The 16,789-nt window shown below is 32.8% G+C and overlaps 1 protein-coding gene across 1 annotated transcript; it reads right to left on the reverse strand.

Moving 5' to 3' along the window:
• Positions 1–363: 363 nt before the first annotated feature.
• On the reverse strand, positions 364–14,904 carry LOC130625373 (protein NEDD1-like). The gene is made up of 12 exons (XM_057440455.1): positions 14,718–14,904; positions 12,490–12,581; positions 11,847–11,963; positions 11,125–11,265; positions 10,336–10,565; positions 9,491–9,579; positions 7,187–7,299; positions 5,794–6,124; positions 5,231–5,331; positions 2,927–3,513; positions 1,979–2,045; positions 364–1,376 (listed from the first exon to the last, which is right to left on the reverse strand). The coding sequence occupies exons 1-12, from the start codon at positions 14,842–14,844 to the stop codon at positions 1,272–1,274; spliced, it is 2,100 nt and encodes a 699-aa protein (XP_057296438.1). The 5' UTR covers positions 14,845–14,904; the 3' UTR covers positions 364–1,271.
• Between the last annotated feature and the right edge of the window lie 1,885 nt (positions 14,905–16,789).

Consider the following 16,789-nt stretch of genomic DNA (forward strand, 5'->3'; position numbering starts at 1 on the left):
GAAGAATTATTTTTTTAAAGAAAATATTAGTTAAAATACTTTAAACACATAATAAGGCCCAAAACAAATCTTTTATAAAAATAATTTTCTGAGGAAACAATTTTTGATAACGAGTTATGTAGTCTGTCATTTACTGTGGAAGTCACACATTTTGCTTGTTGATGTGATTACCCATTTGGAAGAAATACTACTCTTGCAAGCCACATGCGCGAAGGATTGGGGTGGAGAGGGGTGGGAAATTCTTAGGGATTTAACATCGACGGGATAAAAAAATATCCGACCACAAAGGGAGTTACTAGGAATGATAAATCTCTCCTTTAATCTTAAGGGACACCAGAGAGTACTAAGTAGAGAACACATGTGTAGGGTTGTCCTTGTTTCAGTTAAAAAAGACAGGTTTAACTTTGTCTATTTCTCATCAGAAATATTTCACATTATGTATGAAAGAATTGTTACAACTATGTAGTTAAATATAAAATATTTAGAAAAACAAAAATCTACAAATCTTCTCAAATGTTATGCTAACGACAAAGAATTAATCAATACGATGTTGGCTATGGTGGACCTAACATATACATAATTGGCCCATCTTGTATTGTGGTGTTTCGTGTTAACTGCTTTATTTAAAGAAAATTTACTTTCGCGAATTTTAAGCTAGAGTGCGTTTTCCTAACTTTTTTCTAAAATCCGTTTTTTTGATAAACAACTCCTTACAATGCTTTTCTTTTACTTAGAAACAGATCAACATTCACAAAGTTTAAAAAATATCACGAAAGTTTGCCTCACAAATACCCCAAAGGTTGTTCGTAAACACCAAAGTTTCTGCAATAAAAAAACTACCGTACCGTGTGAGAAGGGTTATCGAGTCGTACCGTACACCGCTGAGTAGGGTTATCAAGTCATATACATATAAATATTTTATTCAACAATATACAAATTCTTAACTTAAACAGTTAAACAGAGTTACGGTGAAGACACTTTCGATACCATACTAGTACACCATCAGACTACATACACCAGCAAGTGACAATATTGTCCAGTTAATGTCGTGCCGTAAAAACATGGTTCACCTTTTTTGGTACTAGCCGCAAGGGCCGCTGTGCTGATCCGTGATCCACACGGAAAAATAACCAACCACGGCTAAATAATCAGCGAACGTTTTGTTGAAGATTGGTTTCCCGTATCGAAGACATTGCGGCTCTAGCAAAAATGCCGCCGAATATAGAACGCGGGTCGATGGAATTAACGGCAATACAATCGTTTTGGTTTGGTTAATACTTCGTTCGCAGTTTCTCGTTTTCGGCACGAAGTCGGTCAATTTCGGCGACAAGATCGTCGTTTATCGAATAATGCTGCATCATTTGTCGTATTTGTTCCTAAAAATCATGATGCACGTAGTATGCAAGTCGAATTCTTTTTAATAAACGAATAGTAAAATCATCCTTGTGAACTTGCCTTGACACGACCCGGCTGCAAATTCTATAGTTATGACACCACAAATCTACACCCGCCCTGGCGTAAGTACTTTACGATTTCGTGATGGGCAATGATGCACGAGGGCTAATAATTGATCTTAACAATGACAGAAAAATCCGTATTTACATAACGAACCCCATGAAACCTGTTAGTAACAAAAAAACAAAGATACCTACACCCCCCCTCTCCTATATTCTATACAATATTCTAAGGATGCATGACCACACCTATGGCACCCACCCTTACAATTAGAATTAAGGGGGTATGTGTGCTTTGAGCACTGGTAAACAACACCAGCTCCAAGTACAAAAATAAACTAAACTAATTGATAGCTCAAAGAAATATCCTTTACGATTTTCGTACTTCATGCATACAGAATACAATTATTATGTGACTACTTTGTGACGAAAAAAGGTTAAAAATGCTTCCGAAAAATTATAGCCCCTAAGGGGTAACTGATTAAAACCCGACCCAAAGCAGGCTTTAAAAGTTACACTCTCACCTTTTGTATCTCCATCTGACGTAGCATTTCAACTTGTAGGTTCACCATATCGTTATGTACGGCTGACCTAAATAAACAATGCGATGGAGTAGGGTCAAATCTCAGACATGAAGAGATAGGTATAAAGGATACATGTTACTTAACGCGTTATAAGCAGGTAGTATTGAAGTTCGGAAGTAATGCGAAGAACTTCCAACTAACATGGAAAAATTATGCTCCAATACATTTTATCATTTTAACATTATCAGCCTAAATTATGACGTTCGATATTTTTGTTGGATTCTACTTTTTACATAGGTCCTTATTTTGGATAGGTGTTCAAATATAGCTTAGAATCAACGAAAAATTATATCTTTGAATAGATTTTTTCTGATCTTAACCTTTAGCTTCTTGCTGTTCATGGTGACTTGAATTTTACAAGAAATGAATGGATCATTTCAACCACTCTATTAAATTCAGGAAATTAACAGTCATAAAAAATGTATGACAAGTGCTGAAAGAGTCCAGTTTATTTAGGTCCTTTAAGTATTACACTGCAAAAGGACCAAAATTTAGAATGTTTTAGTGCCTAGCGAGTTTAACCACTAAATTCACCGAGTAATATCGTGAATCTCCAAGGTTTTTGTTTGATGTTTCAAGGATTTAAATGAAACTAATGGCAGCCTGTTGCAAAGAAATTAAATGGAATCAGAGTAAACGATTTCCAGGAGAAAGTTTTTATAATCAGACATAAATTATAGTTGTTAAATTTAAGAGCCATCCTATAAATTTATAAGAGTGTGTCAAACAAACGAAGTAATGTAAACGAACAATATTTTGTAAGGAGAAAAAAAATTAAAAGCACAATACAGACCACAAGTAATTTTAGAACTGCGCATGCACCTAATTGTGTTGTTTGATTGGACAACACAAACCTTACTGTCAATCATAATAAATCACATCTCTCACCTGTTTTCTTCCATCGCTTCGTCTATCATTCTCTGTATAAAATCTACTTGAAATTGAACAGGCTGTCCATTACCAGCTCCGCCATAATGAAACATATCACCATGGTTACCGGCGGAGTCAACCGAATGTAAACTTGGTGATCTGTTTTCGCCCTGGGTACCTAAGGAGTGTTGTATATCAGCCAATAACTGATTAGTATCTATTTGCCGACCGTGAGGAGATAATCTTCCGGAGCCGTTACTTAGTTTACCGTTTTCTTGCGGTCGTCCGCCGGAATCGTTTGACCGGTCACTTAACCGGTCTTTCTTTCCGCGCCGGGCATTGAGCGTGTTCGATTTATCGTCCATGTTGAATGAATCGATCGAACTTGTCTCCGATTCGTCGGAGTGTTTGTTGTAATTGACGTGCGTCTTCTTTTTAAACGGCGACTTAAACCCCAGCAGTCCGCTCTTTTTTCCGTCATCCTTTAACTCAACTTCTTTTGTCGTTTTTTTCATTGTGGACAACAGATCATCAGTGCTGCGAGTAGATAACGAGAACTTCGACAGAGTACCTGATTTACTGCGAAAAAATGAAGGTCTAGGAACCTAAAATAAATTTACCAAACATGAATGAAAGCAAATGAAAAATAATCTGAAATCTTCTGAAAAATAAAGGTTAACTTTGTTTCTGTATATCAAATATAAATTATTCTACTTCAGCTGTGAAAGAAATTCAAACATGGCAACAGTCACAGTGCATTCACAGGTGGAACGAAAGCACAGCTACATAGGCGACCTTGATGTCTGCTTTAATGACACCTATATCTACCTTGGTCTTACACAACAACACCTATATCTGTCATGGTCTTACACAATGAAAATTATGTCTGCTTTGGTCTTACACAATAACAATTATGTGTATTTTGGTTTATAAGTTTTTTTCCGTCCACTTTTCAAAATTCAACTTCTAAACACAGGGTTGTATTAAAGTATTGGATTGTGCTGGTGATAAAAGTGATAAAAGTGAGTTAAAAATATCTTATAAGAATATGCTCATCTTGAACATCCTCTTTCCTCAGGTTTCATTTGTGGTATTTTGCCCACAAAATTTAGTTTTCTGTCTATCCGTTGCTACAACAACAGCAGCTTAGGGGTGACTTTTACACCTTTCAGCATTCTCATATCTTTCAATTTCAACTGTGCTGATGATTTTCAACCAAAAGTTAAGAGTATTCCATGTTAGAACAGAAAACACTGTTTTTATAAAAAGTTACAGACTTCTACATAGATAACTTAACAATTCAACTGAAATGCAATTCTCTTAATTTTTATTATTTTATTAATCGAAGCGAACTGAATCAACATGTCGAAGTTCTGCAAACAACATGATTCTTGTATTATATGAATGATAACTCTTGCATTCTTACGAACAGACGTTAAAAATCTTTTTAGCTGCGTATTGTATGAACAGGTGAGAAAACATGCTATAAAAATGAATCAACAAAGATGTTGGTATATCAAGTAAGAAAATGTTTACAGATACGAACAGCTATAGGAAGGCGATCGTTTATTATCGTTCATTATCGTTTATTAAGTAGGGAAAATACGTAGTTCATACGACTAACAAATCGCGTTGTATCGTGCTGCTTTTATCGTGTTAAGTCTGTCACGTATAGGATTGTTTAGATCGATAACAGTCTCATAAGCAAGCAGATTTATCAAGGGGAGATAATTTTGCAGACCTTATTTTCTTGCGATTGAGAGGCTTGAAATGTGCGATACATTTTTGCGATTTCGGTTTTCGTTTAAAATGTTTTTCAAGTAAAATTATAACAAGAAAAAAGTGTTTCTAACAACGTAACACTAAAAGTAAATGTCAAGAACAATACATCATTTTAGAGATCATTCTCTTACTCGTCGTATTTCTACATATTCACGCAATCCAATAACGTGTTTGCGATTTATCGACTTTTGCGTTTTTTTTTGCGACTTTTCCCCTAATGTCATTTTTGCTATTGGAACTGAAAAGTACAATTTTATGAAGCTTAGTTTGGCGAATAGGAGCTATAGTATTGCAAAAATAAGTTACACAATAATTTTTTTCTCGAAAAAATTTGCTGCTCTAGGTTACATGCACAGCGGATCCGCAGCACATGTCCTTGCTGTGGATCGAACCACCGTCCACGTGGTTATGAAGCAAACTTTCTTACCACACAACCATGCAATACAATGAAACTTAAATCATAACAAAAATAGAACACTCTGCGGTAGTGTGCACGCAAGGAGAGCACATGCTGTTTACAAACGGGACATTATATCTCACCTCATCTTGATCGATAGACACAGATTGTGGTCTTGTGAAGTTCGCTTTACCTGACGATTTTTGACGATATGCTACTGTTTTCTTGGTTTGGATCGAAGGATCTAAACAATTTAAATTTATATTGAAAATAAACAAATTTATTGCTTACCTAGGATTTTGTACAAATTTTCGAAAAATTAGGTCAAATTTATTTTATAAAAAACTATTGACAAGACGAGTTCTTGATCCGCCAACTGTTACAAAAATTATTTATCTTCGCTTTAGAACACCTTTCTTCAAGAAGTTTAACTCAGCTCTTTCACAAAAAAACTGCAGAAATATCTCGTTCGGCTCTAAACACAGGCATTCGAAATATCACGAATAAAATTTACTGAAACTGAAATGCGCTAGAATTTAAAAAGACAACATGAATAGATTTGAAACTGATCGCATCACGGATGATTTCAATAGAAACAAAGAGTTCAATCTCTTTCTTGATTTTTCATCCATGCATGAATGCACTTACAACCTTCATATCAAAATAACTTACAAAAAAGGTTATAAAATTCTTAACTTCCACATACCTATAGCAATCGGCGAAAATATTTCATCTCCCATTAACTTCGCTGCTTTCGACGGAATATTTGCCATCATCATTTCGGGTGTTTTGTTTTGACTCAAAACATTATTCAACGCCAGGGTGCTGTTTTCACGACCGCCCATCATACTATGGACATTATAATCACGCCCACTTAGCATAGGGCTACCAATGTTAGAACCGCTACTGCTCTTCATCGGCATACTTGGGTAGTTCTCCTGATTCGAGGAGGTGGCCTCTTCTCCACTGTATGTTTTTTCCACAGAGCTGTTTTCGCGACGGTTACTCAATGCTTCATCCAATGGACGCCTGGGAGACTAAGATAAAATTGACTGACTTTTAATATAATAGATTAACATAGAAAATATGAATTTCTTGGGGCGTCGAGTTTACCTGCATTAGCACCCTTATTGATTTTCTTAAAGATCTATCCCAGCCCATTGCTACAAAGTTAACTCAACGAAAAACGTTTAGTCGGTCTTCCAGCAGTAATAGAAAAAGGAAAAAAAAACTAACAACGATATTCGAAATTAACGACCGATAATTAATAACTACGATTTCCTTAATTATGCCTAATATCCTTAATTATGCATTCAAATAGACTAGCAGAGCGTATGCGTGAAGGTATATTGTTCCAAACATATCAAATAACCATTATGAGATTGTTAAGAAGTTAATTAGCAAGACAAGAGGAGATATCCTTCCATTGGATTAACATTAAAAAATTGAACATCAAGGAAATTGAGAAGTTTGAGGTTTCATTAAACTATGTAATTAATCTTATTAGGATACTGTTGCTTGGTTAAGGAACCGTGAGACATGTGAGGGTTGGTTGTTGTTTGATTGTACTGCAGTGATTTCGTGTTCAACTCTCAAATAGTTATGCAATTGGAAACTTTCTTGAGTGAAAACACTCTAAGTCTCAGCAACCGGATTTAAACTTAGTGACGTCTTGTGCAATTTATTCAGTTCCTATTTCTTCTGACCAAGCAAGTGAGAAACCAATGAAATTGAACAAATGATCCGATATTTTTTATCTCTTACGGGTAAACAGCCCGGATGGTGACGTCAAGAAAATGAATCCAAGGTGAATCAAGAGATTTGCCTTTGAAGCAAACTTCGTGGCATTTAAGTCCAAATGAACTGAAAAGGCCAATAAAAAAGTCCTTTGTTATATAACAAAAGATTTGGACTCTAGCACACTAGCTATCAGAGGGGCGAAACATATTATTTTGATTGCCTATTAGAGGCAACCTGGGCTTCCAGGAACAGGGTGCAAAATAGTTGAATGTTTTGACTCCACAAGATTTTAATTCCTATAGAAACGAATGTAAAAAGCAGAATAAATTATTGCTAAATGTCATATCTGCAATCTATACCTTGTTTTCTTTGGGTATCTTTTGAAATGAAACACTTCGAATAGACGTCTTGTGAGCTGGTATTACCTTAAGAGGTGTTGAGCCATGGCGGAGATCAAACATATACAGCCGACCTGTGTCGATAAAAGATTATTTAGATTATTGTCCCAAACTAGATAAAACCTTACTAGTTCCAGATCTTTAATAGCCCCTGTTTTATACAGATCCACGCCTTACCAATAGATATCCGTTTAGTTTTCCACTCTTAACTTTTTATGTTTCATTAAATATTTTTAGGTATTGAATACCTATTAATTAATGCTTGTTTTCAACATTCTTATACTTTTAAAGATAAATTTATACAAATTTTAAATGGCTGTGAAAATATGCCGATAATTGTTACCATTGATGCGTTGAGATGTGTCCTTTTGTTATGAAAATCTTTTCCTTTTAATGTACTGCATGATATTTTGGGCCTAAATTTCAGTTAATTAGGAGATTATAAGTGTGGTCACCCTGCCTTTCTTTACTAAAGTAGTGGAATTCTGTATTCTGCGGATAATTGCCTATTAAGAATAAAATATAAAAACTGCAGTTAAGGAAAAATTTCTAGTCAAGCTTTGTCGAAAATTTTAAGGTTTTAAAATGTTGAGATGGGTGTTTAAACTTAAAGTTAACCTGTAAGTAAGACATGTGCTCACATGTTAAATTTAAATTGATTATACTTTACACATTTGTTACTGAGAATGAAATAGCAATAGTAGCTATTAAACTATGAAAGAAAGAATAAAATACTGTTTTTTTGATCATTTAAATTGATCCTGCAACCCCTCCTTAATACCATAGTGCTATATGTAAAAACACTATTCTTAAAATAAAACATTTTTCAACAGAATAGGATGATTAGATGAAAATTTTACTAACGAGAACATCAACGACGGTTCAACAGATCAAATGTTAAAACAATGCTAGAAGCACAGAAAAAAAATTAAATTTTCTAAGTCCAGTACACACAGCAACACTAAACAACAAATACACAATTAAAATGACTTTACACTAACACAAAAATAACAACAGGTTAAAATATAATACAAAATCACAGTCATGAAGCACACATTTAGGATAACAATGTTTTTTGGAACTGTCTCCAACAAATGATAAATATTATTTATGTTTTTATTTTATATAACATGCCAGCAAAAGCCTGTATACGTTTGGCTTTAAATAAACTTGGTTTACCAAAAATCAACAAGAAACGTGATATGAATAATGTAAACAAAAACAGCACTTTAACTTTCTAAAGGTATGTTTACATCATATAAAATGTTGACATAACTTCTGAAGCATCATGCTCAGTATTAATTATTCTTAAGGCGTTAAGGATACCTGAAGCATAATTGATTTTCTTGAAATCAGAAATACTTATAAGAAGCCTATTAAATACAAAACTATTTCTTAAAAACAGTAACTGCAGACATATTTGTTGATGTGTTTTTACACATGGATTCTTAATTAGTTTTTATATCAAAGTATTAGGTGTTTAAAGGCACTTCAATTAATATTATGCATATCGACCCAGGCACAAGAACTGATCAAGCTCAATTATTTTTTATCCACAGATGAGATTTATTCTTGGATCTCCATGATGATAAGCTTTCAGTATTTCAACTTTTGATATTAAAAAAAAAAATTATAGGAAGCCTATTTTGAAACTGATATTATTCTGGGTGGCAAAAAACTTCCAATATTAATAATAGTGGGTGGGCGGAGGTGGAATAAGAATGCCCTGGCTAGAAAAATTTCCAAAATTGACAGTGCATAAGAGGGGAGATTAAATGATAAGAAACATTCAGTAATTTCAAATGGTATCGGGTCACCAACTAAAAATTTACCTATGTCTCGAAGAAAGAATAAAAGAGTTGTTTTAATTCTTTTGGAATTCAGGATGATTCGATTTTAAACTATTGCAATTTTACAAAACAAAAGTCAAATCACTGTTTATGTGATCTAAAACGTTCATTTCCATGTGTTTGTGGTACCATTTTAACAATAATTTCACAAACCAGTAAACAAACCCCTACATAACCGAGTCACAAACCAATCAAACCATTAGATTTTTTATACAACTTTTATTGTATCAGTAAGACAAAAAGAACATACAGTAATCTTGATAATAGCAACTGAATTTTGTTCAAATTCTTAACTGAATCGCTATTTTATGCTAAGGACGCACAAAGTAATGATGGCTGAGATTTCTTCGACATACAAAAATCTGATGACCAGAATATGTGCGACACACGTGGATTTTTAACTACTAATACATACCTGATGCAGTTCCTGCTGCAACTGTGCAACCATCATTCATAAAATCACAACATGTAACAGGTCCTTCAGTGTTAATTGTTTTCACAGTTCTGTAAAAAGAAGAATCGCATCAGTTTGCAGAAAGCAGTGCACATAAAACCTTTAACCAGGTATTGATGACTTAAACAAATGGATTAGTGAAGTATTCTCCCAATTATAATGAAGTAGAAATTATTTGAATACAATAAGAGAAAAAAGCTAAAGTTTAGTAATATGTAGTTTAGGTATAAAGTTGTCTAAGTGATAAAGTTGCCTCTAAGTAAAGATGGCTTTCAATTGCTCTTGGTTGTCTTCAAAAATGATTTTTTGCCCAGGCAATTCAGTAATTCCATGATTTTAGTAATTCCTTTATTTCAGTAATTTGTAGTTAGGTATAAAGTTGTTAAGTGAAGATGTCTTTCACTGTCTCTTGGTTGCCTTAAAAAATGACTTTTGCACAGGCATTTTTTTGTTTACATGATTTGAAACAACAAATTCAATCGCACATTCAAGCTTTTAACATGCTGAAGAAACACAGCTCTCTTTAAGTGTCAGGAAATTAAAATCTCCATTGAGCATGTTTAATTTTGCTTTTTTTCACCTATATGTTTTTAAGAAATTTTAAAAACAAAAGGAAGAATCTTTTAAATGATATGTAAAAGCCTCACCTTAGCATTGCATTAAAAGGAAAAAAACACTTTATTTACACAGGTTGAGATTTGCAACAAAATAGTTTTCGGCACGATGGCAGAAAGGCTTTCACTGAACTGCATGACAGTCATTTAATCTCGTTACTAAAATACAGACTAAAGCTTATCTATACTAACTTCTTTCCAGTGACATCGTAGAATACAATCTTTTTATCCAATCCAGTAGAACAGAGCAGCATATCATTCAATGGTGAAAACGATAAGCCAGTAGCTGGTGCTTTGTGATCAGTAAAACTTTTCAATAACATCTTCTTCTCTTTTGTTTCCCATAAATTGATAACTCCACTGTCACTAGCTGAAGCAAGCAAATGGCGTGAAAAATGAGAGTAACCAAGACAACGTACAGCCTATAAAAAAATAACACTGATATAATGCAAAGATAATTACTTAAAAATCGTAAAACAAGATTACTTCTTGAGCAAGATGGTCCTAAATCGTTCTTTCTGTAGTATGGCTGCATTTTTTCTGTATACCTGAACTCATGTAAAATAAATTTATAAAATTCATAGAAAAGTCACTATTTAGGAAAAGTAAAACACACAATGTTAAGGACAAATCTTTTAATAGTAATCAGTTCTTTATATTTTCCGAAATCTTATTTCCCAGTATTGTGTAGATTTTTTAGACAGATTTTTTAATAAAAAAAATCAAAAAAATCATTTCTTCGGGTTGTTGCAAAAACTAAAGCACCATTATCGATGACAGTCCATGATTGTACCAATACTATCAGAAAAGAAATGAAAACTTCCTAAAGTTTTTTACAGGGAAAAATAATCATTAAATAGTTGTTGATAAAGTGTAATCTATCAATGTGTGCAACCTCTAAAAATACCTTAATATTAAAATATTTCATGGCTGTTGGACATCCTGTTATGAAAATGAAAACGTTATCCTCATTATTTCTACCTGAGTATCAGAACCAGTCATGGGTTCACAGGAAACACCAGTTTGTACATTTGTGATTAAGATTTCTCCATGGTCAGATGCTGAAGCAATCACATTGTCGTTGTAATTAAATAAACAATAGCTCACTGGATTGACATGATCCTAAATTTTAAATAGATAAATGATACATCTTATGATACGCTGTCAGTAAAAGTTAAAGTTGAGTATATTTTTTCTACAATTTTTAAACATTGTCTATAAAACATCCTCTATAAAACTATAATTTTTTATAAAATTCTATTTTACATTTTTACTTAGCTAGAACAAACCACGTGATCAAAAAAGGAAGCAAGTTTAAATGCCATCCAATCTAAATTTAACGTGACGTAAACTGCTTTGTTAAATTTTGTGTATGGTGAAGTTATGAGCAACAAAACATTGTTATTGTTGGTGTCTGTTTCATTTAAAACATTATATTTACAAGCTTGGTAATGAAATTAACATCAAATTGTTTTGTGAAAAAGAAAAATGAATTTTAAAAATTTTATGCGAGTGGGCTCTTTCATGGGTTTAAACAACTAGTGTATATTTAACTTAGCATACCACAAAACCATATACAAGCATATTTAAAAGACATGCCTGATACGTTCAGTAAAATTACCTAATTTCTTTTCTTGTTAATGTTATGTGTTAATTATTAAAGTTATTAACACCAAATTAATATTTTTTTAAAGAAAAATTACCTTGTAAGTCCTTTTTGCTGTTCTCGATTTGATGTCCCAAATACTTATTATATTGTCAATACCGCCACTGATGAGATATCGTGAATTGCCATTAAATATCACATTTGACTGTTCACACTAAAAAATGCAGCATATGATCTATTAAAGCTTTGACTGTTCACACTAAAAAATGCAGCATATGATCTATTAAATATCACATTTGACTGTTCACACTAAAAAAATGCAGCATATGATCTATTAAAGCTTTGACTGTTCACACTAAAAAAATGCAGCATATGATCTATTAAACATCACATTTGACTGTTCACACTAAAAAATGCAGCATATGATCTATTAAAGCTTTGACTGTTCACACTAAAAAATGCAGCATATGATCTATTAAAGCTTTGACTGTTCACACTAAAAAATGCAGCGTATGATCTATTAAAGCTTTGACTGTTCACACTAAAAAATGCAGCATATGATCTATTAAAGCTTTGACTGTTCACACTAAAAAAATGCAGCATATGATCTATTAAAGCAAGATGTCTTTTACAATGCAGTGAGTTGAATGAGTTGCATAAAATGAAAGAAAATGTCAGATGACAGTGTAAAGATTAATTTAACACAAAACAAGAAAGGCATAGCTACTGGATATACATACTGTTGTTGGTATTTTAATAACAGGAACAGAATCATCTGTAAGACTTGCAACATTTAGACCTTGTTCTTCGTGTGCATAAGCCACCAACTGCCCTAAAAGTAAATGAGTTTTTTACCAACAAATTTGAAGAAACAATTGACACCATTCACAGAAAAAAGATTAACAGAAAAACATTTCAGTTTATTAATGAACAAGATAAATCAGTTTCATTTTGTGAGAACAGAATGATAGTAACTATACGAGTTGCCTGACTTATTTTATTACAAACTGATCCATATCATTTTTTTTTTAAAAATACATCTTAGCAAACAAAAATTCAGACAGTAAAATGAATCTCTACTTACAGATCAAAAATATGACACAAAGATGAAAGAACTTTTTCTCTTAATACTTTTATTCTAAATTATAATGCTTGCCGATTATGTCTTAATCCGTCTGTGAGCCAAAATGGTAGCTGTGAGAAGTAACAAATGTTCCACATGCTAATGACTAGTTTTATAAAAAAAGTTGTAGTAATTGTTCTCCCTGGAGGACAAACGACTCTTTTCTGTGTTTGCTTTTTGATACTGTTTAAGGTTTTGTTTTAAACTATAACTCTCAAGTTGGAAGCATGAAAATGTTTAAAGACAAATCTTTCTTTGTAAATGGAAAATTCATTCATGGGCATATACTTAGTTTATTACACAAAATCTCAAAAGAAAAAACAGAACCATTATGAAATATTATATGCTTTTTAAAGAACTAAGGAGTGAGAATGTTTACTCAGGCCTATCAATAAGGGTAGAGCAATTGCTCTTGCTCACGCAAAGGCTCCCCCGATTCTGAGAAATGAGAAACTAGCTGAGCCATTAATTGCTCCCCCAATTCCACAAAAAGTTTGACTGGCTGAGCAATATCAATTCATCTCTTTCCTATTATTTATAGTAAAAAAGAACCACAAAACAAAATAGATAAAAAGACTTTGTAATAAAATATGCCTTTATAAACTTATTCTATTTATTCAGATTGCTCGCCCAGTTTAAATTATTGTAACCTTGGGGGAGTGATTTATTGCTCGGGTGTTAATTTCTTATTGACAGGCCTGTTTATGACCAGTGAGAATGGCAAAATAAATATAAAGTGGTAGCGTGAATATGATTCTTAAATCCTTAGGGTAAATCTTAAGGGTAGTGTAACACTATTACGCAGTTGTTTATGTCACAAAAGCCTATATGTCAATATCCATTTCCAAATTATGAACTTTTCGTAAAAAAAAAATAGAAAATGGAATTTATTTTATACCCATTGTAACCAGTCATGATTTGTTTCAAGCCACATGTTGTTTTAAAGCAATAACTTATTTGGCCAGTTAAGCTGGGCAGCACTCCCTAACATATGTTTAATATCGATCTAGCACAATAACTTAAACTAAGAAAGTTAAGATTTTTATATAGGCCTTACAACTAACAAATAGCTTTGTTTAATTTTTTTGAGGATAATCCAGACAACATATACTTACAAGTTTACCACTGTCATTATCAAAATAGTTGATAGAGGCCTAATCTAGCTTGTCAAGTAAATTTCAAAAAGAATAACCTTGAATCTATTTTCTTAGAGAAAGAGAGTTACACTACACCTACAAAATATTTTTATTTATGTAAATGTGTAACTTATATTAACGATTTATATGACCATATTGTACAGCATATAAAAATTAGGATTGTGTTCTATCTTAAATGCAAATCTTTTTTAATCAGACAGCGTAATCTGATGATGTAAATGAATTTACAAACCAAACTTGGTCTGATTTCTCAATCATAGACAATTGTGTTGATGATTACTTGCAAAAAAAATGCTTAATTTCAAAGATTGTACCCAAAAACAAACATTTACGTACTTTTCATGTCAGACATACACACTTTAAACATGTCAAAGTTCACTTTTCGTTCACTAAGGAATCAAGATCTTAGCCAGCACTATTTTCACTATTTCTGGACCTCCTATATTTACCTGAGTAAAACTTTTGCAGCAGACTGACTTTAGAGTATTCGTCAGGTAATATTGTCATTTTCCAAAAAAATATGAACATGATTGTACAGACTGGCAATGGTGATTTCCAGAGCACTTCAATAATCTTTATCTGATAGCTTCATAAGGGCAAAATTAAATGGGAAGTTCACTCTTAAAAAAATTAATGATAATTTTGTAGGATTCAAGGAGACAAACATTCCATAATTTTAATTTCTTACCATTTGAACTGCAGCAGCAATGTACAACATTTGCATTTGCACCATTCTTTACTGCATGCAGACTCAGCTCTGGTGTTTTCCATAGGCGGACATCTTCTCCAGCTGAAGCAACTAAGATATCTGTCATTATAAAACAATGACCATGTCAATCGCAGTTTTGTTTTTACTACAAATAAAAAGTTTGAGTACGATGATAACAAACAAGCAACCATATTTATAATAACAGACATAAATCACAAAAAGTACCACAAAGACATTTTTGAAAGCTTGTTACAGTACCGCCCGAATGTAACTTTACATGTATGCGATAGTTATCACCTTTGCGTGAGCTTTCGGTAGCTCGCATGTTGAAAACAATAGAGTTCATGTCTTGTTCGCAAAATTTAATTAGCTCATGTGAATTGCGTGCTTCCCATTGTTGTATTTAATTGCTACAGTCGTCAAGAGATCAACGAAAGAAAAGAAAATTTAACCAAGATTTAAGTATCTATTATTTTTATTCACGAACGGCAATGTTAGAGCATTTGTTTATAAATTTTTAAAACACGATAGAAATGCTTTTTGCATGTTAAAAAGTATGCTTCGATGATAGGGAAATCTTACTAAAAAATTTAAAAAGTAACAGCATTAGTTTTTTTTTAATATATTAGGACCATTGGATTTCAAAAACACAAAAACAATTTATTGATTTAATTTTACCGTGTTATGTTCGTTTAGATTTCTAAAATAATATATTTTGCAATCTTTAACACATCATCATCATCATTCTCGGCTTAACGTTCGTTTTCCATGCTAGCATGGGTTGGACGGGGTATATTAATGACCCTCTTCCAATCTGATCTAGACTGTGTTTTATCTAAACTCAACTTCCTCTGTATCCAGTCTGTCTTTATAACCTGCCAAGTCTTTCTCGGTCTGCCTCTGGGCTTTGCCCCAGGAACTATCAAGTCTCTACACTTTCTTACCCAATTATCCTCCTCCATTCTTTCTAAGTGCCCCAGCCAATTCAATCTTCTTATCTGGATAACATCTTTAATTCTACGGATACTGTATTTGATACTCAGCCTGCTTCTTAGCTCATCTGAACTCTTTCTGTCTCTAGACTGGCATTACACATCCACCTAACCATTCATTTTCCAGTACTGCAGCATAAAGTTTCGAAAGGTGTGTGTTTGATCCACTTTGCTTAAAAACAGCCCTCACAATTTACCCCAGTCAAGGTATAAATAAATGTCAAAGTAAATCTTATTTGCAATTTTTTTCCAAGGTTAATTTTTGTTAAACTTGATTCAGAAACACTTGTAGGTTTTTAAAACACATTAAGCATAATAATTTTATTTAGCTGTGCCAGGTGAGAGATATTTACATAACATATAATTTTTTTTTCATTACAGTTTTTTATTCATTTTCTTAGTCTTTTTGTTTGAAAGTTCTTCCCCGTTATTCAATTTTGAATGCTTTTTGCAATTCACGCAAAGTGGCAGAAATATTCTCCAACTTTAATTTTAATGTCTTAAAAATAATCTCTTGACTGCTATAAGATACAAAACTTGTCTCCAACACGAAAATTAAATAGCACAGCAAAGTAAAAAAAGAGCAACCAACCATACACAAAAATATTGTGGAATTAGTTATAACATGCAAACTTATACATGACAGCATCATTATTCCATCTGACAAGGCCTTTGTTTGGCTTGCATTAAAATTGCTAGAAAATAACCCAGTAAAATGTAATTTTCCGAGAAGGTTGTGACATACGTTAAAATATCTTAAAATGAAGTCGAATAATCTAAATAGTCTCCTAAAAGCACTGTATTGCATTTCTGCTAAAGTATAGGCAAGTTCAGGAATTGTAAGATCTATAAAAAAATCCCACAAAATTTATTTAAAGAGATGCCCAAACTTGCCCTTATAGCATACAGTCCTTTCAATAACAAATATCATCCATGTATATATTTTTAGATCATCAACCCAGATAGTAATACAAGGATCATTGAAATACTGGTTTACATATTATATTAGCTTAACCAAATCTGGTGTGCACCACTAATAGAAAACTAGAAGGCGTGGCA

This window comes from Hydractinia symbiolongicarpus, chromosome 14, assembly GCF_029227915.1.
Source record: "Hydractinia symbiolongicarpus strain clone_291-10 chromosome 14, HSymV2.1, whole genome shotgun sequence".
In the NCBI taxonomy this organism is placed as follows: Eukaryota; Metazoa; Cnidaria; class Hydrozoa; order Anthoathecata; family Hydractiniidae; genus Hydractinia; species Hydractinia symbiolongicarpus.